This window comes from Canis lupus, chromosome 13 (assembly GCF_003254725.2).
Source record: "Canis lupus dingo isolate Sandy chromosome 13, ASM325472v2, whole genome shotgun sequence".
NCBI lineage: Eukaryota > Metazoa > Chordata > Mammalia > Carnivora > Canidae > Canis > Canis lupus.
Genome location: NC_064255.1, coordinates 37,177,347 through 37,201,162, shown reverse-complemented (window position 1 = coordinate 37,201,162; position 23,816 = coordinate 37,177,347). Strand labels below are relative to the sequence as shown.

The window sequence follows — 23,816 nt, the reverse complement described above, 5'->3', positions numbered from 1 at the left end:
GGGGGAGGGGGGAGGAGGGGAAAGGGGGGAGGGGGAAAGGGGGGAGGGGGAAAGGGGGGAGGGGGAAGGGGGAGGGGGGAAGGGGGGAGGGGGAAGAGGGGGGAGGGGGCAGGGGGGAGGAGAAGGGGAGGAGAGGGAGGGGAGGGGTAGGAGGGGGAAGGGAAAGGGAGGAGGCGGAGTGGAGGGGGAGGAGGGGGAGGAGGGGGAGGAGGGGGAGGAGCGGGGGAGGAGCGGGGGGAGGGGGGAGGGGGACGGGGTGGGTGAGGGGGACGAGGAGGGCAAGGAGGGGGGGCAGGCGGAAAGAGATGGATGGGTGCTTCACTCCCACTTGCCCAAGGCCTTTTGGCGGCACGGCATTGAGAGCAGGTGGGGCATGTGGCCCGGGGGCCCAGGTGGCTTGGCCGGAGGTAAGGCCCTTGCCCCCTCCCGGGTGTGGGAAGGAACAAGATTGATGGGTCCTTATCTTTTCAAGAGATGACAGGGGCCTGGGCTACTTTCCTCTCCCTCTACGAGGACCAGGGCAGGAAGGAGCGGAGCGCGTCATCCCATCGACCCACAGGGTTACAGCACTGGGGCATTTCCAGCCTCTGTACCTTTGTGTTTCCCGCTTCCTCCCCGGGACTGTCTCCTACCCCTGTGACTTGTGTTTCCTTCGTGGAGACGGACCCCTCCTCAGCCAGGTGCAATGGCAGGGTGCAGGGGCCCACTACCTCAGCTTGGCATCTCTACCCATAGGCAGCTTACCCCCCCGCCCCGGCCAAGTGGTGCCTCCTAGAAATGGGGACCAATCTTTGCAAGATAGTTCCTCACTGGGGTGCCCCACCTCAATTCTGATTCCCCCAGAAAGCTGGACTCACAATCCAAACAAGTGCCCCAGGTGCCTTCCCCCACCTCAACCTGGTTCCCCGCCAAGCAGGGTTGCCACCTCCTCAGTTGTTCCCACAGACAGGTGGTCACCCCAATAAAACAACTGATTTTACCCAGACAGATGGACTCCCTCAGGCAGGTGTTCCCCCCTCAGGCTTCCACCCACGTCAACCAGGTGGTCCACCCCAGACAGGTAGCCTGAAATAGAATTGCTTACAACCCACAGGATCACATAGTCCCAAAGTGGAGTGGACCCAGAAGTATGGCCCTCACCTGATTTTCTCCAGGTGGAGTGGCCCCTCTAGGACAGGCTCTTGACTGGGCCCCTCTCTCAGCTATGTGTTCTCCCACTCAGTCCAGGCAGGCCACTTCAGCCAGGCGCCCCCTAATTCAGCAGGTGCCCCTCCCTCAGCCAAGGACCCTCCTGCACATATCATCCCTGTGTGAGCCTGGAAGCATGGAGTCCAGGTGGCCCAGGTGCCGGGGGCCTGAGCGCAGCTGGGACTGCTCTTTCAGCTGACACGCACACTGTCCTGTCACTCTCGCGCTGTTCATTAGGAGACTGCGTGTCTGTCTGCTACAGTGACAGGATGCTTTGGTCTACTTGTGAGACGATGTCTATAGAGGAACTGTTCAAATACTAAAACCGCCAAGAAATCTCCCAATCTCCCAGTGAGCGGTACCCAACACCCAACAACAATGTTCTTTATTCTTTTCTTGAAATAAGCTGGAAAGGGGTTAGCCACCAACGGGGAGCCCGGTGGGTCAGTGTCCCTGGCTCACAGGGAGGAAGAGGAGTGAACTTGCTCTGAGGAATGGGGGAGAGACCAGACCCCCCCCCCCCCAAGAGGGCCTCTCATGTCAGTGTGTTGCTGACTAGGATGGAAGCAACAGTCAGATAAAACCTGTACTCCCCCCAGTGCACAATTCCCGATAAAGGCTCTTCAATTGGCTTCTGAAGGACTATATCATTATCCAGACTTAAAGGTCCACCTTCATTGCAATTAATAGTATTACAACAACGAACAAAATAGTAACTATTAGTTTTGAAATACTTTGCTCTTGGGGCTTCAGGAGGTACTTCAGATGGGTATACAAACGTGCAGTTGTATGTACAGTTCTTGTAAACAATTATTTCACGTTCATTCAAACCTAGAAAAATAGAGATGAAAACCATTGATTTCAGGGTTTCTGCTTGCAAACATTCAAGCACCCTCCACCCAGTACCACCTCCCTGCCCACCGTCTACATCAGCAAACGCATCTACGTTGCCTGGGACTCCTCGCTGGTAACACCCGAGTTCGTCCGTGAACAACTTCTCCTGGAGGTGTTTTTCTGTCTACACCGCCACCTCATCGCTGGCCCCGGCGCTGCCTACGTAGTGTGACGGCACCTTGGCGCATGCTGTACACAGGAATTCCCCATTCGTTATCTGGCCTAAGAATTCCAGGGCTCTAGAAATAGAATTGCTTATGACCCACGGGATCACGCAGTCCCTGAAGTGGAGTGGCCCCGTAAGTGTGGCCCTCACCTGATTTTCTGCATGTGCAGCGGCCCCTCGAGGACGAGCTCCTGCCTGGGCCCCTCAGCCAGGTGTTCCCGGCTCCTGGCACAATATACGTGTGGATGCACCCTTAATGCCATCCTGCTCCCCAGCGCAGGCGGGACGCCCTGTCGCAAGCAGGATCGCACAGCCACTGTGACCGCCTTCACTGGTGGGCACACCCAACAGCCCCGGCCAACGAAGGCCACCTGAGTGAGGATCCACGTGAGGCCTCTTTGAGAGGCCTGGAGTTGAAATTCCTCCGCCCTCATTCACGAGTCCTGCTCCCCCGGTGACCCCAGTGTTGACTCGATTCTTTCTCCCTGGAACTTGCCACAGTTGACGTATCAGTTCACGGCTCTGGGGTTAAAGAGGAGGAACCAACATGTGGCTCCAGGCACTTGCTTTGCTTTACGCGCCACGCAAAGGCTTTAGAGAGGCCAACGCTCTACAGAAGAGCGCATGATCACAGGGCGACTGCTGGATGCATTTTCATGAAGTGCCCGTGACCGTATAACCAGCATCGAGTTCCAGAAACAGAACTGGATGAAAACCCTCGTTTCTTGCCTCTGTCCCTCCATCAGGCACCATAAGGAGCCAAGGCCAAAGAGAAGTGGTGTCCGGGTTTGTAAGCCTCCGTGTTAGTTTTACCTGCTTTGGAACTTGGTGAATATGAAATCCTGCATGTCTGCTTTGGCGTCTGGCTTCTTGTCTCTACTCTGTGCTTGGGAGATCCCCCCCTGCTGTGGCCCACTGTCGTGCGTGCTTCGCTCTCATAGTCGTATACTTGCCTACTGACGAATAGTCCACACTTGACGCTTGATGGACATCAGGGCTCTTTCTGGCGGTTGTCTACCCCCGGAGAGCACTGCGGGGAAGAGTCTGTCCTCTTGAGGTGAGAGTGCGTCGGTTCTAGGTGGTAACGCGGCATCCTACGATGCAGATGTTTGGCTTTCACAGATGTTGCTGAAGAATTTTCCAGGCCACTAGTACCTGTTTATCCTCCAAAGGAGTGTGTGCACTTCAAAACCTTTGCCACCACATGAGTGGTCACCTGTGAATGTTCAGTGGTGCCTTTTGGTGTTACTGCGTCGTGGTTTCGTGTTGCATTTCCACCGATACAACGATGTTGGGCATCTTTCCAAATATTTATTAGCCACTGGGATATCGTTTTCTGGTAAACAGCCTTCAAGTGTTTTGCTCACATTTCCACCCAATGATCTGCTAGTTCAGTTACTGATTTGTAGGACGAAGTTCACTCTATTTCACAGTCGTTATCAGTATCGTCTCAGGGGCAAAGGTTGTGAATTTCTAAGGAATCCCATTTACAAGTCTTCCCACATATGACGACCACTGAATTGTTCAGTTTTCTTAAATTTGTCATTACCCACGGATACAAAGATATTCTCCTACATTCCCTTCGAAAAGAGAAAAAACACTCCCTATTTTGTTATATTTTTATTTTGCAAAGTGTTTCCAACTATCTTCTTTAAGAAGTGTTTACTTTAAGTTCAACTTAGGTAACATATACCGTATGTAGTTTCAGAAATAGAATGCAATGATTTTCTGATGCATGTGACAACCGGTGCTCATTACAGCAAGCGTGCTCCTCATTGCCCATCACCCAGCAAGCATGCGTCTTGAAGCCCTCGGGGATGAGTTATTAAACGCAGGTGTTTTAGCTTCCATGAGTGCGGGAGGAGCTGAGAGACGGACGAGTCTCAACGGCAGGCTGGTGATCAGAAGGCCAGTCCGGAACCAGGTCTACCCGAAGCTCAGGCCTGGGGGGCGAGGGAAAGAGCCCACGGGGCAGGAAAATACGGACGCCACGCTTCTCTGCCCTCCCGTTCCGGCCCACCCAGAGGAACTCCTCTGGAGACTCTCTGAAGTGCTCGTCCACACACCTGTCGCCTATGCAGGCCAGCAGCCAAGCAACTACCGCGCTCTTAGGAACCGCTCCTGGTCTAGAGGCCCAGCAACGGGGATGGTGGGCTGGATACGGAGCAGGACGAAGCGAGGAAGGCTGGAGTCCCCTGGCGTCCACCACTGCGTGAGACCACAACGAGCTCCCAGAGCATCGGCCTCTCTTCCCTGAGCCCTGCCGGCCTCAGGCGAGCTCTCTCTGGGCCAAGCATACCCCAGAGCCATAGAGGGTGAGGTGCGGGGAAAGAGAGTCCCCAGCCCCCGGGAGCAGTCATCCCACCTCGGCCACGCACGACTCCCCGGGTCTCCCAGACAGGCCGCCGTAGCGCGGCCCTGGTGGTGGTCCTTCTCCTTCTGTGATGCAAGGGCCTGACAAGCCGTGGGTGCCAAGCCCCCTGCTGCAAAGCCAGTTTACTTTTACCCGGAGTAAACCAACCCCCAGGCGCTGACCAGGTGAAGAGCCAGCACCCACACACCCACGCCACCCGAGGCTCCTCTGCTTTCGAGATCTTGGTTGGGTCCGGAGGTGATCACTCGGGTCTCCTGGTTTTCCTCTCCCGCGTTCTCAACTCCTCTCCTTCTGGTTTAGCTGCGCCGGTGAATGATGTGTCCGAGAATCCCTAGGTCCCCCGCCTCGACCCCAAGAAAAGCAGAACCCCAAGCCCGTGCGGTCCCTCTGCTCCCCAGGACTTGGACGTGCGCCTCCAGGCCGCCCTGCCAGCTCTAGGACTTGTAAGCGCCGGGCCCTAGCGTTCCGAGGTTTCCCGATGGCCCCCGCTGAGGGCGCCCTGCAATCCCGTTAAGAACCATGGGGCCGTTCCGGCCACGTCACCACCCATTCACAGGCCGAGACCCGCACAGGACAGGTGCCCGGTGCAGGGACAGAGGCCGGATTCGAGCTCCTACCTGAGTCCCCAGTGGGCAGATGCCCGCGAGGTACGGCAGTTGGCACAACCCTGAGGGAGCAGCAAGAGGACTGTTCTGCAGGAGGCTCGGGACACAGAAGGGCAGGGGATGATGTGGAGGGACGCTGGGGGGCACAGGGCCTGGGGACACGCCCTGAGCAGGGCCACACACCTGGCCTCCACCTCCTTCTCAGGCTCAGCCCTCCGGGTCGAGTGGTCACTGACTTCTGGCTGTTCGTGTTCTTCAGGTTAGAGCCCTGGATGTGGGACCCCTGCTCAGGGCACGGGAGCCTCTCAGTTAGAGGAGGGTGCCCTGTAAGGCCACACTCTCAGTGTCCTCTGAGCCTGTGCCTACAACTGTCCGTGACTTCTACGAGAGGGGCATCCTGAGAGTGCGTCTGCTTCTAGGGTCTGCGTAGCTGGAAGCCTTTGCCAAGTCGGCCACAATCAAATGGGAAACAAGTAATCCCCCAGGTTACACCCGGGTGCCAACAGACATGACCGAGGGCTGTCGTGGGGTGGACCCCTGAGATGCAATAAGCCCGCAGACCCCTGGAGACATCTCAGGATGTCTCAGGGCCGTCGGGGGAGGGGACTGCAGCCCAACATCGTGGGTCATGTGGCTGTTGGAGACGGTACACACTGCCTTTTTCTGGGGCTCAGCCTAGTTCCTGGGATGTGCTCCCATGACAGGGACAGGGCAGGCCTAGCTACGGGACCCGAGGCAGAGAAAGAACCAATTGGATCCTCTCCCTGAAACTGCTCAGGCAGCGGTGGCTAAACCACAAGGTGCAGGAAAGACAAAGTGATACTTACGAACAGAGATTGTCAGGCAGCGCCTCCGATCCTCCTCACACGCCCTAGTTGTGGCACAATAGAAATTGTTGACAACTGCACAATCATAACATCTCATATTATAGGGCCCTGGAAGAGACTCAGCAGCATCAGGTTCAGGCTCCACGTGCAACTTCCCCCGACCCCAACCCCGGACCCCGGACCCCGGACCCCTACCCCCTGCCTGAGAGGACGTCTGCTCTGGCAGGGATTAGCTTTCAGCAGGGGCCAGGCGGTGTTCCTGTCCCCAGAGGCCGGGACACGCAACCCTGTGCTCTGCACACAGGCTTCGTCTGTCCCAGAGGCCTGACAGTCACAAGAGGCCGTGTGCCCCCAGCCCCCCATGTGCCTGGACTCAGCCACCTCCGCCGGCTCTGGCTAGAATCGCCCCCCTGACCCTCTGGAGCTCAGGGGCACTCAGTCCACCCCGTGCCACCGAGGGCATGACGAAGGACCTCCCTGCTGGCTAAGGTGACAAGGTCCTCTCGAATCCTTTCCCTGACTCTGGAGGACAGTAAATTCTTGTCGCCTCCAACACCGGCAGAGGCTCTGATACTCACAATGTTCAATTCCATGGGTGACCTCGGGCCACCCGACAGCGAGGAGCAAGGCCCAGAAGAGCATCGTTTCCTGCAGGGACTGGAACCTACGACGAGGAGACAGTGCACGTGTGGGCAGCTCCGCGGGGGCCGAGAGCACCTCCCGGGGTGCGTGTGTGCAGGGTGCAGGGCTCCCGGGAGGGTCAGCAGCCGGCAGCAGCACCAGCCACCTGCGCGCAGTTCTCCGCCGCCTCCCCACCTGCACCTGCCTCCCTGCAGACCCACAGCACTGCCTCTCCCCACTGCCGGGCCCTCCAGGGGACGCCCCCTCCCCTCCACCTGCAGAGCTGAGCCCACGCAGCCCGCTTCTGGTGCTGCCCCTGCCCCGGGCTCCCCGAGGCCCCCGATGATTCCCCTTCTGTCCCGTCACCCTCGGGAGCACCATGGGCACCGGCGGGGCGCCGTGCACCCAGCTATTTCCTGTTCTGCCAGCATGCGCACACCCAAGGGACGGGAGGTGAGTGCAGCGTGGACAGCGCAGGCCTCACTTGCATAGGATCAGCAGTGCGCCCCGGGAACCTCCTGCCACTCCAGTGCCTGCACACGATCAGCGGACCCCGAGGTGCACATTGGGGACGGCTGAGCCCCCACAGCAGAGCCTCAGGGGCAAGGGTGCTGGTCGGGAATCACTGACCTACAGCGGGGCGGGGGGCATAAGCTGTGGGGGTGACCCTGAGTCATGTGGGGGCACGTGACTAGATTAGGACCCGTCCGTCGGGGGAGGTCGCCCGGCAGCTGGGGCCCATCAGGGGAGGGCACAGGGGGGTGGGGCCCGTCGGGGTATGGAAGCCAGAACTGGGAGGTGGGGCCCGCTGGGGGAGGCGACCCTGGGGATGGGGCCGTCCGGGGAGGGGACCCGGGGTGTGGGGCCCGTCGCGGGAAGTGACCCGGGGGGGGTGGGGCCCGTCGGGGTAGGGGACCCGGGGGGTGGGGCCCGTCGGAGGAATGGATCCGGGGGGTGGGTCCCGTCAGGGTAGGGGACCCGTGGGTGGGGACCCGTGGGTGGGGCCGTCGGGGCAGGGTACCCTGGGGGTGGGGCCGTCGGGGGAGGAGACCCGGGGGTTGGGGCCCGTCTGGGGAGGCGACCCGGGGGGTGGGGCCCGTCGAGGGAGGGGTCCCGGGGGGTGGGGTCCGTCAGGGGAGGGGACCCGGGGTGTGCGGTCCATCGGGGTAGGGGACCCGGGGGGTGGGTCCCGTCGGGGTAGGGGACCCGGGGGGTGGGGCCCGTCAGGGGAGGAGACCCGGGGGGGTGAGGCCGTAAGGTGAGGGGACCCGGGGGTGGGGCCGTCGGGGGAGGGGCTCAGGGGGGTGGGTCCCGTCGAGGGAGGGGCTCAGGGGGGTGGGTCCCGTCGGGGGAGGGTACCGGAGGGTGGGACCCTCGGGGGAGGCGACACGGGGGGTGGGGCCGTCGGGGAAGGGTACCCGGGGGGCGGAACCGTCGGGGGAGTGGATCCGGGGGGTGGGGCCCGTCGGGGGAGGGGACCCGAGGTGTGGGGCCGTCGGGGGAGGGGAACCGGGGTGTGGGGCCGTCGGAGGAGGGGACCGGGGAGTGGGGAGGGGACCCGGGGGAGGGGACCCGGGGGTGGGGCCGTCGGGGGAGGGGCTCCGGGGGGTGGGGCCCGTCGGGGGGAGGGGACCCGGGGGTGGGGCCGTCGGGGGAGGGGACCGGGGGGGTGGGGAGGGGACCCGGGGGTGGGGCCGTCGGGCTCGGGGACCGGGAGTGGGGCCGTCGGAGGGGACCGGGGAGTGGGGAGGGGACCCGGGGGTGGGGCCGTCGGGGGAGGGGACCGGGGGGTGGGGAGGGGACCCGGGGGTGGGGCCGTCGGGGGAGGGCGCCCGGTAGGTTGGCGCGCTCCGTGGACCCTCAAGACCGTCCCGCCGTCCCCCCCGCCCCCCGCAGCCCCTGCTCCTCCCGCGCACACGCGGCCCCAAGGCGACCTTCCAGAACCTTCGGAGGCTCGGCCGCCACCCGCGAGCGCGACGACGCTCAGGCCCACACTGCGCTCCCCCGGCGGCGCGTCCCCTCGGGGTCTCCGGCCGCTCGAGTCCCGCCAGGCCCTGCGCCGCTGCGCACGCGCCCTGGGCCGAGGCCTTCTAGAAGGGTCCGCGGGCAGGACGCCCCGCCCCCGCCCCCGCCCCCGCCCCCGGCAGGTTCCGTTCCAGAAGGTTCCCGGAGGTCCTGGGCTGAGCCCCCGGGGCTGGCAGCGCGACGTCCCTGACAGCAGGTGCGGTGCGGGCGGCGCGGCCGCGGGTTCCAGAAGGTTCTGGCGTGGGCGGGGCTCCGCGGCGGCGTGCACCCGCCCCCGGCCCTGGCCTGCTTCCGCGTGTCGTGCTCTGGGCCGTGGCGCTCGCGCTCCGGGCCGTGCTGTGCGCCCGCTCCCGGGGCCGCCCCTGCGCCGCCTCCGCCGGGCTCTGCTAGGAAGGCGGGGCCGCCGTCCCGCCCGGGCTGGGGACACGCACGACCGCGGGGCCGCCGTCCCGCCCGGGCGGCGCTGCCCAGACCCCGTCGTGCGGCGCGTGGAGGGTCCGTTCCTGCAGGTGCAGGTTCCAGGGGCGCACGCCTTGGCTACGAGCCTCGCCGCGGGTCACCGCGCCGGGGCTTGCGGGCTGCCTGACGCGAGGGGCAGCGCGGCTCCCCTTCCCGGGTCCTCGCCGTCCTCTGCCTGGGTCTGGGCGCCGCGTTCCTTCACGTTTGCACCTCGACTCGCTGCCGTGTGCAGGTGCCGGGCTGGGTGCCGGCGCGTGTGCGGGCCTCTCGGTGTCGGTTTCGGCCGCGGCACCCGGCGTGGTGGCTCGGCTTCCACCGTCGTCAGGGTCGTGTCGCTCAGGAGGAGCGCTGGAAAGCCCTTGGCGGTTGACGTGCCGCTAGGACTACAGGGGGTTCTTCTGGGCCCTTCTCTGCTCCTCCCCGGGCCTTGCAACGGCCCTGTGTTGCTCAGGAGCACGGGCCCGCACGCGTGGGGTGATCTGTGTTCTCAATTTCCGTCTTGGGGTCGCTCTGGGGAGATGGCTGTGACGTGGCTTCAGGCTCCCCGGGTCCCCGTGGCTGTGAGTCCACTGAGGCGCCGTGGGCAGCGTTGCTCGTGTCCGCCACGGTGGTTGTGGGCTCCAGACCTCGCTGTGACTCGCAGACCTTCCGTCTGCACACCCACGGTACACGGGTTCTCACGCATCGTCTGCTTTCTTTTCTTTGGCGCTCTGCGGGTCCCGATCCTGGTCCCTTCCCGTCGCTTGTCCCGTGACGGGGACGTCTCTGTTGTAGAGGTCTTGTCCTCCCGCTGCCTTGGCCTCTGGAAGCTGTTTCCTTGGCTCCGGGCTCGCCTGGTCTTCCGGCTGACAGTGGGCCCGCGGTGGGCGTTAATAGGCCGTGGGGGAGACGGGCCCTGAGCGTGAGGCTTCGCGTGCAGGGCCCTGGGACCGGGACTCTGTGGGATGTCAGCTGTAGCTCTAGTGCCTTTAGGTGTCACGTCCCCGAGCGAGCCAGTTTGTGCGTCCGGGGCCTCGCTCCCAGGACGGAGGGTGTGCTCTGTGGCACTCGCAGCTGCTGTCCTTTCAAAAGAAGAAGAAAGGGCTTGGTGGCCAAGTGCCCGAGGCTGGTCGTGGGCTCTTGGGCGCGGGGGACTCCCGGGCACTGCTGTTCACAGCCCGCCTCCAGCACTTGGGCACAATTGCATGTGAGCGCTGCTCCCGGCCTCAGGCTCCGGCAGCTTCTGCTGCAGGTAAGGGGCTTTCGGGGCTCGTCGCGGGCTGCACCTCGCTCACGGGATTGGGCGCTGTCAGTTCTGTGACCCCAGTTCTCCGAGGGGCCTAGAGCTGTGTTTGGTTTTCGGTTCGGCCAGTGTTTTCTTCTGGGAACGATGGTGCCCAGCTCCCAACGGGTAGGGCTCCATGCTTCCGGCTGCCGCCTCCTGGGGGGCGGGGGGGGGAGAGATCATGGAAGTAAGGAAGGGACCCGGAGACAGGAGAGGGGGACAGGCTCACTGCCTGCAAACGGCCATGATTCATCGGGTGACCAGGAAGGACACGGCTCCATGGGGAAGTGACAAACGGGGAGTAGAGTCAGTCGGGCAACAGGGAGAAGGAAAGTTGCTTCAAAAGATCTACGTGTGAAGGTAAAACCGCACCAAAAGTACAGAATTGAGCTATCAAAAGAAACGTTCAAAAGAACAGGGACAGGGACGCCTGGGTGGCTCTTCGGTTGGACATCCTGCCTTAGGCTCAGGTCGTGATCCCAGGTCTGGGGATCGAGGCCCGCGTCGGGCTCCCTGCAGGACCTGCTTCTCCCCCTGCCTGTGTTTCTGCTTCTCTGTGTCTCTCACGGATAGATAAATAAAATCTTTAAAAAAATAAAATAAAAGAGCAGGGGCAGCGCGTCACTCACATACCCAGCCACTGCTTGTATTAGGATCAGTAGGGTGAGAGCCCCAACGTGGAGAATGTCTCTGAGGGAGTCGAAAACAAAGGACCCATCCTTTGAGGAAAGTCAGTGGCTTCACTTATGGGTGCTGCGGTTGGGCATGTGGGGCCAGACCCAGGATCTGGTTGGCATGGACGGTCGGGCATATAGGGCTTGCAGGCCACGGGATGTGCTACATGGTGCCCGCTGTCCCCAGATGACCGACCAGCCTCCCGTGGCCTTGGGGTGGACACGGAGGAAGCCAGAGGTGACCACGTGTGCCCACTCCTTGCATCCAGGCCCAGGCACCGCGGGAAATGATGATCCTCCTTGCTTTGCTCCTGCTCGTGGACCTGCCGAGGGTGGAGACCAATGTCACCGTGTCAGGAACACAGGGTAAGGCTGGGTCCCTCGGCCTCCTGCTGTGAGGAGGCAGGCCATGATGAGTCTGGGACACAGAGTGGCCACCCGGCCAGTCGCCCCCACAGCCCCAGCTGGTTCTGGACGGGAAGAGCACAGGCAGCTGGGAGCAGGACAGCGTCAGGAGAGTGGCCCACAGATAGGGACGCCTGATGGGGCAGCCTCTTAGTGTTGGGCCCCCCGCCAAGGGGGGGCAGGCGTAGTCATGGCCGGAATCCCGGTGTCCCCCACAGCACCCCGTGGTCCCCGCGGTGTCCCCTCACACTGTCTTCCTGGGAGCCATCGGGGGAGCTAAGCCCACCTGGTCCTTCTGGGACCCTCCAGCGTTGTCTTGGAGGACTGGCACCGCCGCGAGAGGTGACCAGCTCTCTCCTGGGAGTGGGTAACTGTCCTCATAGTGACCCAACAGTGGGCAACGGCATGGGGGCCAGGGTGCAGGCCCTGGGGGTCGAGGAGGGTGCAGCGGGTGCTGGAGGCGGTTAGCTGGGCCGGGAGGCCAGTGGGGAGGGCCTGCGAGAGCAGACGGCCAGTCTCGCGAGCCGCTGAGCATGAGACGCCAGGCCTGTGAGTGTGGGGAGCATGCTTGTGCGGGAAGGCGTGCGTGCGCAGGCTGCGGTGAGGCTGTGCGGGTGCAGTGCCATATGTGTGTGTGTGTGAGGCCGTACCTGGTGTCCGGGTGTGGGTCAGCCTGGGGGAGGCGGAGGGACCCCCCAGGAGAGAAGACCGAGGACTCGGGACCCACTGGTTGTGGTCACGTGGAGGAGGGAGGGGATGGTGGGCGTTCACCTCGTAGGATTGGAGACTGGAACATTCTGCTTTGTGTTTATCCCTCCTTTCAGGCCTGCTGAGGTGTCACGTTTGTGAGAAAGAGAATACATTCGCCTGCCGGAATCCAACACAATGTGCCCAGGGTGTACAGTTCTGTGCTTCCGTTGCCATGAGTGAGTATCTCTGTTCATTTTGGGGTTCACAGGCAGGTTAGCAAATGGAATCAGGGTCTGTCATGTTTTACTCCTCAAGGAATAACTAATCTCAAAGTGACCTTTCTATGAAGGCAAGGGTAACAAAAGCAAAAATGAACTGTTGGGACTCAATCAGGTAATAAAGCTTCTGCACAGCCAAGGAAACGGTCAACAAAACTATAAGACAACCTACAGGATGGGAGAAGCTATTTGCAAATGACATATCAGATCAAGGGCTAGTGTCCAAGATCTATAAAGAACTTATTAAACTCAACAGCAAAGAAGCAAGCAACCAATCATGAAATGGGCAAAACACATGAACAGAAATTTCACCAAAGAAGGCATAGACTCGGCCACCAAACACATGAGAAAACGCTCCGCATCACTGGCCATCAGGGAAACACACATCAAAACCACAAGGAGATCCCACCTCACCCCAGTGAGAATGGGGAAAATTAGCAAGACAGGAAACAACAAACGTTGGCGAGGATGTGGAGCAAGGGGAGCCCTCCTGCACTGTTGGTGGGAGTGTGAACTGGGGCAGCCACTCTGGAAAACTGTGTGGAGGTTCCTCAAAGAGTTAAAAATAGACCTGCCCTACGACCCAGCCATTGCACTGCTGGGGATTTACCCCAAAGATACGGATGCAGGGAAAGGCCGGGACACCTGCACCCCGATGTTCACAGCAGCAATGTCCACAGAAGCCACACTGTGAGAGGAGCCTCGGTGTCCATCGCAGATGAGGATGAAGAAGCTGTGGTCCGTGTATACGGTGGAACGTTCCTCAGCCAGTAGCAACGACAAATACCCACCATGTGCTTCCACGTGCTGAGTGAAGTAAGTCAGTCGGAGAAGGACAAACATTATATGGTCTCATTTGGGAAAACTAAGAAATTGTGAAAGGGATTAAAGGGGAAAGGAGAGAAAATGAGTGGGAAATATTAGGGTGACACAACATGAGAGACTCCTAACTGTGGGAAATGAATGAGGGGTAGTGGGAGGGGGGTGGGGTGACGGGCACTGAGGGGGGCACTACAGGATGAGCACTGGGTGTTATGCTATATGTTGGCAAATCAAAGTACAAGAAAAAATATACAACAAAGTAGTGATGTTTAAATAAAATTGGAGAGCAAGATCCTGCGACCAGGACTGGAAGGAAGCAGGTGGCCGAGGAGACCAGTTTGCGGAGGACCAGTGCCACCCCGGGGTCGACCCCCAGGAGTGGGACAAGAGGAAATAGTGGGTGTAGGAAGAAAGCAGCAGAGGTGTATTTGTGTCCATTTTTATTTTGCTAAGCATTTACTTAAGTACCCGAGAGAGGGAGAGGGAGAAGGAGAGGGAGAGGAAGCTCAGGTGGTGCATGCACCTGGGCAGGGGCACAGGGAGAGAGAGTCCCAAGCCGACTCTGCTGAGCCTGGAGCCCAACACGGGGCCCGACCTCTCGACGCCGAGATCAGGAGCTGAGTCGAAACAGAGTCAGACGCTCAACAGTCTGAGCCGCCAGGCGGCCTGACCTGTACTCATTTTTGAATGAACGATGTGTTAACGATGTCCCCTGTCCCTCGGAGAGTAGCTTTTACGTGAGAGCCACCGAGTAGGGCCGCGGGCTGCCGTATGTTCTGGAAGGAATGCGTGTGCTGGAAGATGTGTGGAGACCATCACTCAGTCGCGTGTGAATCCCCCAAGAGCCTCTGGCCACACGAAGCCCTTCCCCCCAAAGAGGAGTCTGGAGGCCGGCACCCCAGGGCGTGGCCAGGTCAGGGCTCCCCAGATCAGAGGCAGTCTGGCAGCCGCTTCGGGAGGGCCCGCGCACATGCCCCGCGCAGACCTCACAGGCTCCTGGGGGGACGCGATGAGCACGAGGAACTGCCGATGAGGTGAAGCCAGAAGAGGGCCCCGCGGACAGTGCCGACCCTGCTGCCCGTGCAGGTGCACGGCGACAGCGCTGGCTCCCGGGCCCTGGGTGGCGGCTCGTCCAGAGGCCAGCGCTGAGCCCCGGGCAGTGGCGAGGACGGGCAAGAGTCCGAGCTCGCACGTGCACCCGGGGTTTCAGAGGCCCGTGCACCTGGTAGTGAGAAGCTGAGGCCCAACAGCCGGTAAGGTCCCAAAAGGAGAGCCCAGGCCCAGGCTCCCGGTGGGCGTGGACAGGCCGGGGGTGGGGGCACCTCTCGAGGCCACTCTGCAGCCAAGCCTCCCCCGCCCCCCGGAAGCACTCTGATCACAGAGGCCTGAGCCGATCCGCCTGGGCGGTGGCTCCAGACTCCCCCCTGGATGGAGGGGCCTCTTTAAGCAGGAGCCTCTGAGCGGGGGCACCCCGAGTGGGTCAGGGCTGGGTGGGTACAGGCAGGAGGTGCTCTGGGGGACCTGCTTTCGATTCACGGCATTCATTTCTCTCTTTCTTATTTGCTTCTAGGAGTATATCCACGTTTCTTCTATGTTTCAAAGCAGTGCTCGAAGTATTGTCCCATGCCTGTACACATCGGTCGGATAGTCAAGTCCTTTGTTCTCCTACAGCCTATGCCTTTTCTGTATGCAAAGTGCTGCGGAGGGTCATTGTGTAATCAAGAGGTACCAGAGATCTCTGATCTAGAGTTTGAACAATCCGGGAGAGCGAGCGACGTGAGGAGCAGCAGTGCCTGGCTGGTGCCCCTCCTCATGCTGTCCCCGGGGCTAGCGGGCCTCAGGTTGCCGTGACCCACAGAGCATGGCTCGGGCCCACCTTCTGCAGGTGGCACAGATGACGTGGACTCGCTGCTCATGCTTGGAACCTGTGGCATTAAACTTGTTTTCCGCCCACTGACTCACCGTCTGCCTCTGAGGGGCCTTAGGACGGGGGGGCGGGGCCCACACCCAGTTGGTCAGAGCCCACAGCCTGCCTTGGGGTGAGTCCAAACCCTCTGACAGTGATCCCGCTGACGAGTGTGTCTCTTGGAACACCAGCCTTGTCACTCTTGATTTCTGACCCTCTTTCCTCGTCTTGGCCTTTGAGGGCGTCAGTGCTGGAGGAGGGGAGCCCGAGTGTCCCCTGTGAAGAGTAGTGGTCGCATGCTTCTGGGCTTCCTTGGGAGGGCCCAGGGCCAGGAAGACAGGATGATGTGAGCGTGAGAGCCCCAGGAGGGAAGGAGTCCCCGGCGTGGGGTGGGGCCATCATCCCGGGGACAGCCTTCCTTTGATGGGGGCGGCACCCCCTCGGCTGCTCGCACTCAGCTCCCCCACCCGGACTCCAGGAGACGGAACATAGGGAATTCCATACAATGGACCTGGACCTGATCTGGCAAGCGGTACCCGTGTGTGGGCTCACAGGGTCGCCCCCGATCATTCGTCCGACTTCTGCCCGCCAGGCAGAGGGCAGCACAGGTCATACCACTCACCTTGGGGGGCCCCTCGTGTCAGGGCAGGCAAATGAGGGCACTTCTGCCCAAAGAGCAAGAGGGGCCACAGGTCACCCATAGGAGAGTCTGCAGGGCCCCCGGCAGCGCGGCATCTCCCAAGAAAGGACGGGTGTGCGTGGTGGAACCTCACACGGAGTCCCGAAGCAGGTGTAGGGAGAGTCCTTCTGTGTGGAGCTGGCGCTGTTTGGGGACACCGTGAGGAGCACCGTCCATGACTTGGTGGGAGGCGTCAGCGGCTGCAGGATAAGGAGCTCGGAGGCCTCAGGGAACATGTGGCCCCCAGTGCGCTAGAGACTGCAGAAGAGTCACCGTGGACGGGAGGAGGTGGTGGGGTAGTGCTCGGAGGATCGGAGCCAGGGTCCGAGGAGGGTGCCCTCGGCTTGTCGTCCTCTGTCCGTGCGCCGAGTCCTCGCAGCAGAGCTGGTGAAGTGGGAGCAGGGTGGGCGTCGTGGCGCAGACGCAGACGCGCCTTTTGCGGGGCCTTCGGAGGTCCCCGGAGGGCAGCGCTGTCGGTGGTGGCCGTGTCGTACCTGCCTGTGAGCTGATGCTCAGGTTGCCAGGGCTAGAGCGGATGGCCGTGGGTTCCAAGGGGGCGATGGAGACATGACGTTCATGGCCGGGCGGGAGAGGGGAGCAGGTCCAAGGCAGGGGAAGCGCTCAGGGCCCGCAGTGCTGCTCCTGGAGAGAGCCCCGCCCTGGCGACAGCGGCAGGCAGCGCCCGGAGGGTCGGGTCGGGTCAGCGGTCCCCCGGGTACTTGCTGCAGGAGCAGCGATGGCCCCCCCACCGTGGACCAGTCCGAGGGGGCTTTGCTGGCGGGGCCACTGCGTTGCCCACCAAGAGCTTTGCTTTATGTGACAGAAAGTCCCAGACCACTGTGACTTTCCGGGGAGGAGGAGAAAAGTGTTTTTTCCTGTTCACGGGAACGGCGTGCAGAGGCCAGCAGCCCAGAGCCTAGTGTCACCACGGGCAAGTGCACTCTGTGGGGGCCCCTGGGCTGGTGGGTCCCCTCCCCCAGGGCCACTGCTCCTGGGGCAGCGCAGGCAGCTGTGACCAAGAGGAAACCGCTGCACCCCCAATACCGGGGTATTCAGGCGGCCGGGGGATGGGCCCTGGACAGAGAGCCAACAGGTGCTCCCCTGCCACGTGCTGCGCAAGCTGCCTAGAGGGACGGGGCCCCGAGTGGCCGAGGGGGCAGAGGAACGCACCGCGAGCCCCCACGCCCTCAGGGTCTCTCCCACGGCCCCGGGAATAGAGACACACCTGGTGACAGGCAGAGCGCTGCTGGCGCGTGGCCCGGGAGAGGCCTAGCCGGGAGAGCCTCGGATCCCCTCAGAGCCCGGGTCAGACCGGGACGGCCGTCAGATGGGGAAGATGCCACAACGGCCCCCCCACTGCCTCATGCCATCCCGTCTGGAACTGCTGAGCGAGCTGGGTGTCCGCCGGGCACACGTAGGAAGAGGCAGACACACGCACACACGTGCAACCTGTGAGAATGCTGGCGCCAGCCTTACCCACACCCAAGTTTGAAGGGGTGAGCTTTGCGTTTTTGAATGTGGAGAACACGGAGCCGAAGGGGAACGAGATGATGAGATGACGGAGACCCGGGGTCCCGGGGTAGGAGCCGATCCCACGGAGGAAGTGCGAAGCACACACAGATCCTGCGGAGTGTGTCGTGCGCTGGGTCCCCGTCAGTGCTGTCTGGCCACCTGGCCCTGCGATCGCAGCCGGCCTCATCACTGTGCAACCTGGACACCCACCCACCACTGCTGGGAGTCCAGCCGCGTGGCCGAAGGCAAGGGCCCTCCTGGAGCCCAACCCATCACCTGGGGGGGGGGGGTCGCCTTCAGCCCTGCGGGGGGCGGGGGGCGGGGGGCGGGGGTGGCGGGGTCCAGGCCCGCTGCAGGTGGCCTGTCGGCCTCCAGGGGACGCCCCAGGTCAGGAGGTGGGCGTGCGCCCCCACCCTCAGCTGCAGGGGGTCACAGGGCAGGTCGGGCAGCGGGAGTGTCCCGCATGGCCTGGGCCCGGGGGCAGCGGGAGTGTCCCGCATGGCCTGGGCCCGCGCCGGTGTGGCTCCCGCCTGCCTCTGTCGCCCGAGGACACATGCCCGTGCACCCTCCGGGGTGAGGCACAGCACGCCTCGGCTTGCTGCCGGGGGCCTTGGCACTTCTGACTCCTCGCCCGCCCCACCCGGGGACTCCCTCAGGGAGGGTCAGGAGCAGGGAGCCGCTGCCTTGAGGCCAATGGAAAACAGACTCAGATCCCACCGTCCCTGCTAAAACCCTCACGCGCCCTCCAACCTGCCTCCAGTCTGAGCTGGAGCGGCTGCCCCCATCGTCCGCTCCCCAAATGAGGGTCGGGGCTGCAGGCACAGCAGGGGAGCACAGAGGAGCCAGGGCAGGGGAGGAGTGGCATCTGACGCGGGGGTCGGGGGGTTGCGAGGAACCGGGGCCTGTGGGAAGTGGCAGTGGCCGGGTCTCTGTCCCCTCTCTGAAAATGGGAACCGTGACAGCGATAGCCACCTTGTGGGAATGCCGCCAGGTGTCAGGAAGATGCCCTGGCACCCCGAACTGTGGATCCACCCTCCAAGGGTCGGGAGCCCGAGCACACACCCCATCATAGAATCCATCCTTTCCCGCCTGGCCTGAGCTCACAGCCTGCAGCCCCGAGAGCACGCGTGCAGATGAGAGAGGAGGGCGTAGGCACTGAGCACAGGCCCAGGCCCGCGGGCCACGCGTGGGCCATGCCAGCTGTGCCCCCCCCGCTTCCCTGCCGAGGAGGGGCTTGCCGGGCATCCTATCAGTGACCCTCGTGTCCTGGCCACTGGCTACTCCTGAACTGAGCCTGCAGGCCAGACAGGCATATAGGGCCTTGGCCCCATCAGTGCCACCCTCAGTTGGCTCTCTGGATTTCCCCCGTTGCCCCCCCCTCCAGCCCCCATGCCCCGGCTCCGGCCCCAGGACCAAAAGCGCTCATTGGTGGGACGAGCCAGCTTAAGGTTAGTGTCGGGGTCTCCTGCACCCAGCCTGAGGCCAGGGGGAGAGCAGTCCAAGAAGGCCTGTGGGTCGATGGGATGACGCGCTCCGCTCCTTCCTGCCCTGGTCCTCGTAGAGGGAGAGGAAAGTAGCCCAGGCCCCTGTCATCTCTTGAAAAGATAAGGACCCATCCATCTTGCTCCTTCCCCCACCCGGGAGGGGGCGAGGGCCCTACCCTGGCCAAGCCACCTGGGCCCCCGGGCCACACCCCGCACCTGCTCTCAACGCCCGGCCACCAGCAGGCCTTGCGCAAGTGGGAGTGAGGCGCCCATCCATCTCTTTCGGCCTCCTCCTCCTCCTCCTCCTCCTCCTCCTCCTCCTCCGCCGGCCCTGACCCCTGAGCCGGGTTTCCTGGCCTCGTCCAGGGACAGCTTCTCCCATGACGCGATCGAGTCGTCGCTCCAGGCCTCAGGGCGAGATAAAAGGACTGTGCTGACAGGGGACGGAGGGAGCATCGGAATGGCCTTCAGGGCACAGGCGCGAGGGTGGCGGGCCGGGCCCTGGCTGGCCTTGAGCAGGGCACCCACACTGGGCACCCGAGCCGCTCCGGCCCCCAGGGCGGTGCTGCCCTTCGAAGCCGTGCCCCGCTGTCCCGGCAACAAGTGGATGCGGGTGCTGCAGATCTGGAGGCAGCAGGGCTCTGAGAGCCTCCACCTGGAGATGCACTGCACCTTCCAGGAGCTGGGGCCTATTTTCAGGTAAAGCCTTCCTGCCCGCCTCGCTGGGAGCACCCTGCCCGGCTGTCCCTCCCGGCTCCGAGTCCCTGCGGGTGCAGGGCGCTGCGCGTCCCCAGCGGCCGCCTGGGGGCTGAGCAGTGGCTGCTCCGTGCCCTTGACCCCGGACACCCGCCGGGGCTCTTGTGAGGCTGCAGGGCTCCCCGGACGGTGACCCGAGAGGCAGAGGGCAGACGGCCGAGGGCGGACGGCCGAGAGGGAGAGGCTTCCCCGGTTAGACGGCGTAGGAGCCCGAGCTCGAGCCCCGTCCACGGCCCAGGAGGACGGAGAGGCCAACGGGAGCCAGGCCAGTGGCTCTGCACGGGGAGCCCCAGGGAGGCCCCGGCCCCCCAGCAGGGCTCTGAGGTCTCTGTTCCTCAGGTATGACGTGGGAGGGACACACATGGTGCACGTGATGCTGCCCGAGGGCATGGAGAGGCTGCAGCGAGGGGAGAGCCCTCAGCCCGACACTAGCCCCTGTGGCTTCGGATGCGCACACCCCCACCCCCCGCCTCGCCTCGCTGTCCAATCTGTTAGCCCCTGTTGTCTTCTGCCCCCTGAGGAGCTGCCAACCTCGGATCCCCGTCGTGCTCGGTGCCATCTCAAGGGCCATACTCTGTGCCTGCAGTGCTCTCGCCCAGCATAGATCTGCAGGCATGGCCGGTAGTCGCCCCACCCCAGCCCCACTCCCACCCCCACCCCCACCCGTTGTGCTCAGTCCACTTGGGCTCCTCCTGGCCCTGCGGGGCTCTGGGTTCATGGTGGAAGCCCCCGCCGAGGGCCTGCACGAGCGGGTCAGGTTCGCGTTGACTAGAACAACAGCGACCCAGGCGCTCACGGGGACGATGGGCCGTGGAGACGACTCGCCAAGCAGGGAGGATGGTGAAGTCTCTGGCTGGCCGCGGGGTGACCTCGGAGAAACCTCTAGAAGCAGGCTTGGGGCGCTCTCAGCCAGGCACGGCCTCACGCTCCCTTGAGAGAGGGCCTCTGTGTGCCGTGGCCGCCCGCCCTGTCACAGCGGCCCCTCGGGCCTGACCCCGTGGCAGGAAGGGGCTTTGAACGGCGGAGAGCCGGCTGGGGTCTCCTAGCTGGCAGCAGCGAGCAGCCTGTCCCAGGCGGCCTGGCACAGCGGACACCCCCGGCTGGAAGGGGCCGAGGCAAGGCCGGGCGGGGGCCGCTCCGCTCGGCGTCTCCGGCCCCGGGAGAGCCGGCACTCGGTACCCAGCCGGGCAGTGGGAGGAGGGGCGCCCCCAGGCTGCGCCAGCCCTGCCCGTGCCCAGGGGCCCCTCGGCGGCATCTGTCCCCGCGCGGAGGCCCCGGAGGAGGAAGAGACCTGGCGCCCTCGGCACGCCGTCGCCCTGGAGGAGAACTGCTGCACGCGGCGTGGCCTTCCCCCGGGCGTGGGGGACAGGGAGCCACGGAGACGAGCGGGGCTCCCCGACCCCACTGGCGCCCGGCCCTTCATCCCCCTCACCGCACGAGGACACCCAGCTCACGGGCCCCGGGGAGGACCCGGCAAGGTGGCACGGGCTGCGTGGGCACTGGCTGGACGGGGATGGCTTCTCACGCCGCCCGACAGTCGCTGCTTTATCGGAGGCCCTGCTCCGTGGTGGCGCGCGGTGGCCGGCAGGCCTGGGATGGCCGCTCCCCCGCAGGAAGTGTGCGTGTGTCGCTCTGTGCAGCGGGGTACACGGCTCTGCCCCTCTTCCAGCGGCCCTGGCAGGGAGCACTGAGCTCGGCCCGGCCTCGCGGCCCGTCCAGGGCAGAGGAGCCGCCCGATCGGGTGGGCCCGCCCCGCCTCCCGAGCCCTCCCCGACCCCCACCCCCACCGAAGGACCTTGGGGTGAGGGAGACCTGCGCAGCGTGGAATCGCCCTGCCATTAAAGGGGGTCTTGGCCCCGAGCCCCGCCTGGTTCCAGCGTTCCTGCCGTTCCGGGGACGGACACCAAGTAGGACCGTCCTACGAGGGTCCTACCCTTCTGTGGCTTCTTCCGCTTACCCGCGCATGGTCCCCCTCCACGCCCAGGGCCGTGTGCGGTGTTCACTGCCCGGCCTGGGGGTCCCCCGAAGACGCCCGGGACAGGAATCCGCAGCTGACCTAGGGCGTCTGTCCCGGCGTCGGGTGGGAGCGGCGTCCTCCTCAGGCCCGGCCTCGCCGGGCTCGGCTTCCTCGGCTTCTCCAGCTCCTGCTGCACAGGACATGTTGCTCCACCTTCACCTCGGCCATGGCCTCCCAAACTCCCCGTTCCCTCGGGTCCTACACCTCGCGTCCTCTCCCCCAGATATGGGGACCCACCCTCCCGACCCCTAGGGGCTGCTGTGCCCGCTGCGCCCTTGCCCGTCATTCTACCCGTTTTCCAGGTTGAAGATGTCCTGCCCTTTGTGCCAGCCACGCCAGGCAATTCTCTTCTACATGTTTGTGCTGATTTGTACTTTCTAGGAGGGGAAGGACTGAAACAGACTCATCGGACTCATGACATGGCCAGAACCTGAATACCCGGGCTGGAGGCGGGGCTGGGGGGTGAAGGATCCGTGTCACACGCCATCCTGGTGCCCTGGGGGAGCACCGGGCACACGGCATGTGCCACAGCCTCCCGCCTGCATTGTGTCGTCACGCTCTGAGTGTCGATGTTTTTTCACTTTCTTGCAGAAATATTTGCCCGCCTACTAGTACGAGAGGTCCCACAGTGGCTCTTTACTCGTGTAGCGTACCCTTTGGGCTGCAAAATATCCTGGAATTCGATGGTGGGGATGACTGCACAGCATTGTGAATATACTCGCCAACACTGAATTTCAGCCTTTCAAATGCTCAATCTTAGGTTATGTCAATTCTCTGTAAGTGAGAATCAGGTATAAAAATGGAGGAGAGATGAGGGCAAAAGAAGGAGAACGTTTTGTTCCCTTCACATCTCTTTAGTGACAGCAGCCCAGAAGTCTCCGTCACGTCAAGGTGCTCGGCAGCGGCCCTGAGCTCCTTACCCTCCTCAGAGGTCAGCATCGGGGAGTCCTTCTCACACGGGTGTGAAGAAGTTGCCACTTTGAGGGAGGATTCCGATTCATACGGGACTTGTCCGGCTGACCCACGCAAAGGCACTGGGCAGTCCCTAACGTCAGGCGCTGCTGGTCCAGGTGCCACTTTATTGCCAATTCACTCTCCTGCGTCCATCGTCCCGACCTGAGCCGGGAAGCGTGGAGTCCGGGTGGCCCAGGTGCCGGGGGCCTGAGCGCAGCTGGGACTGCTCTTTCAGCTGACACGTACACTGTCCTGTCACTCTCGCGCTGTTCATTAGGAGACTGCATGTCTGTCTGCTACAGTGACAGGATGCTTTGGTCTACTTGTGAGACGATGTCTATAGAGGAACTGTTCAAATACTAAAACCGCCAAGAAATCTCCCAATCTCCCAGTGAGCGGTACCCAACACCCAACAACAATGTTCTTTATTCTTTTCTTGAAATAAGCTGGAAAGGGGTTAGCCACCAACGGGGAGCCCGGTGGGTCAGTGTCCCTGGCTCACAGGGAGGAAGAGGAGTGAACTTGCTCTGAGGAATGGGGGAGAGACCAGACCCCCCCCCCCAAGAGGGCCTCTCATGTCAGTGTGTTGCTGACGAGGATGGAAGCAACGCTCAGGAAAAATGTGGACTCCCCCAAGCGCACGGCTCCTTCTAACTCTTCCTCAATTGGGTAATCCGGGATGATATCCCTCTCCAAATTGGTAGGTCCCCCCTCATTGCAAGTCATAGCATTACAACAACGAACAAAATAGAAACTATTAGTTTTCATAATTCTAATGGCTTCAGGAGGTTCTTCAGATCGGTATACAAACGTGCAGTTGTATGTACAGTTCTTGTAAACGAAGAGTTCCCGAACATTCAAACCTACAAAAGTAGAGATGAAAACCACTGATTTCAGGGTTTCTGCTTGCAAACATTCAAGCACCCTCCACCCAGTACCACCTCCCTGCCCACCGTCTACGTCTGCAAACGCTTCTACGTTGCCTGGGACTCCTCGCTGGTAACACCCGAGTTCGTCCGTGAACAACTTCTCCTGGAGGTGTTTTTCTGTCTACATCGCCACCTCATCGCTGGCCCCGGCGCTGCCTACGTAGTGTGACGGCACCTTGGCGCATGCTGTACACAGGAATTCCCCATTCGTTATCTGGCCTAAGAATTCCAGGGCTCTAGAAATAGAATTGCTTATGACCCACGGGATCACGCAGTCCCTGAAGTGG

General features: G+C 62.7%; 3 protein-coding genes and 1 long non-coding RNA gene across 7 annotated transcripts; 2 read left to right on the top strand and 2 right to left on the bottom strand.

Annotated features, from left to right (window-relative positions):
- Window positions 1–4,088: 4,088 nt before the first annotated feature.
- Window positions 4,089–8,970, bottom strand: LOC125752366 (glycosyl-phosphatidylinositol-anchored molecule-like protein). Its single transcript, XM_049093070.1, has 4 exons — window positions 8,610–8,970; window positions 6,633–6,718; window positions 6,055–6,162; window positions 4,089–4,456 (listed from the first exon to the last, which is right to left on the bottom strand). The coding sequence occupies exons 2-4, from the start codon at window positions 6,694–6,696 to the stop codon at window positions 4,089–4,091; spliced, it is 540 nt and encodes a 179-aa protein (XP_048949027.1). The 5' UTR covers window positions 6,697–6,718; window positions 8,610–8,970.
- Window positions 8,759–15,249, top strand: LOC112662114 (lymphocyte antigen 6K-like). Of its 4 annotated transcripts, none has more exons than XM_025450477.3 (4): window positions 8,759–8,896; window positions 11,367–11,463; window positions 12,327–12,428; window positions 14,863–15,249. In XM_025450477.3, exons 2-4 carry the CDS (start codon window positions 11,385–11,387, stop codon window positions 15,141–15,143), a joined length of 462 nt encoding a protein of 153 aa, XP_025306262.3. In that variant the 5' UTR covers window positions 8,759–8,896; window positions 11,367–11,384; the 3' UTR covers window positions 15,144–15,249. The 4 variants fall into 4 exon arrangements, with proteins under 4 accessions (XP_025306262.3, XP_025306263.3, XP_025306264.3 ...); XM_025450478.3 differs by lacking the exon at window positions 8,759–8,896 and adding an exon at window positions 9,157–9,209; XM_025450479.3 differs by lacking the exon at window positions 8,759–8,896 and adding an exon at window positions 9,938–10,390.
- LOC125752348 (uncharacterized) lies at window positions 14,990–17,634 on the bottom strand. Its single transcript, XR_007401628.1, has 2 exons — window positions 15,821–17,634; window positions 14,990–15,474 (listed from the first exon to the last, which is right to left on the bottom strand). It is a non-coding gene; the product is annotated as an uncharacterized LOC125752348 (long non-coding RNA).
- A 262-nt stretch (window positions 17,635–17,896) lies between these two features.
- Window positions 17,897–20,265, top strand: LOC112662116 (cytochrome P450 11B1, mitochondrial-like). The gene is made up of 2 exons (XM_035712937.2): window positions 17,897–19,572; window positions 19,969–20,265. Exons 1-2 carry the CDS (start codon window positions 19,334–19,336, stop codon window positions 20,231–20,233), a joined length of 504 nt encoding a protein of 167 aa, XP_035568830.2. The 5' UTR covers window positions 17,897–19,333; the 3' UTR covers window positions 20,234–20,265.
- Window positions 20,266–23,816: the final 3,551 nt, after the last annotated feature.

Coding starts and splice junctions, on each gene's coding strand:
- LOC112662114 (XM_025450477.3), top strand. CDS start 11,385: ATGATGATCCTCCTTGCTTTGCTCCTGCTCGTGGACCTGCCGAGGGTG. Junction 11,464..12,326: donor CACCGTGTCAGGAACACAGG/GTAAGGCTGGGT, acceptor CCCTCCTTTCAG/GCCTGCTGAGGTGTCACGTT. Junction 12,429..14,862: donor CTGTGCTTCCGTTGCCATGA/GTGAGTATCTCT, acceptor ATTTGCTTCTAG/GAGTATATCCACGTTTCTTC.
- LOC125752366 (XM_049093070.1), bottom strand. CDS start 6,696: ATGCTCTTCTGGGCCTTGCTCCTCGCTGTCGGGTGGCCCGAGGTCACC. Junction 6,163..6,632: donor CACCCATGGAATTGAACATT/GTGAGTATCAGA, acceptor AGTCTCTTCCAG/GGCCCTATAATATGAGATGT. Junction 4,457..6,054: donor CTGCCTGACAATCTCTGTTC/GTAAGTATCACT, acceptor GGTCTCACGCAG/TGGTGGACGCCAGGGGACTC.
- LOC112662116 (XM_035712937.2), top strand. CDS start 19,334: ATGGCCTTCAGGGCACAGGCGCGAGGGTGGCGGGCCGGGCCCTGGCTG. Junction 19,573..19,968: donor GAGCTGGGGCCTATTTTCAG/GTAAAGCCTTCC, acceptor TCTGTTCCTCAG/GTATGACGTGGGAGGGACAC.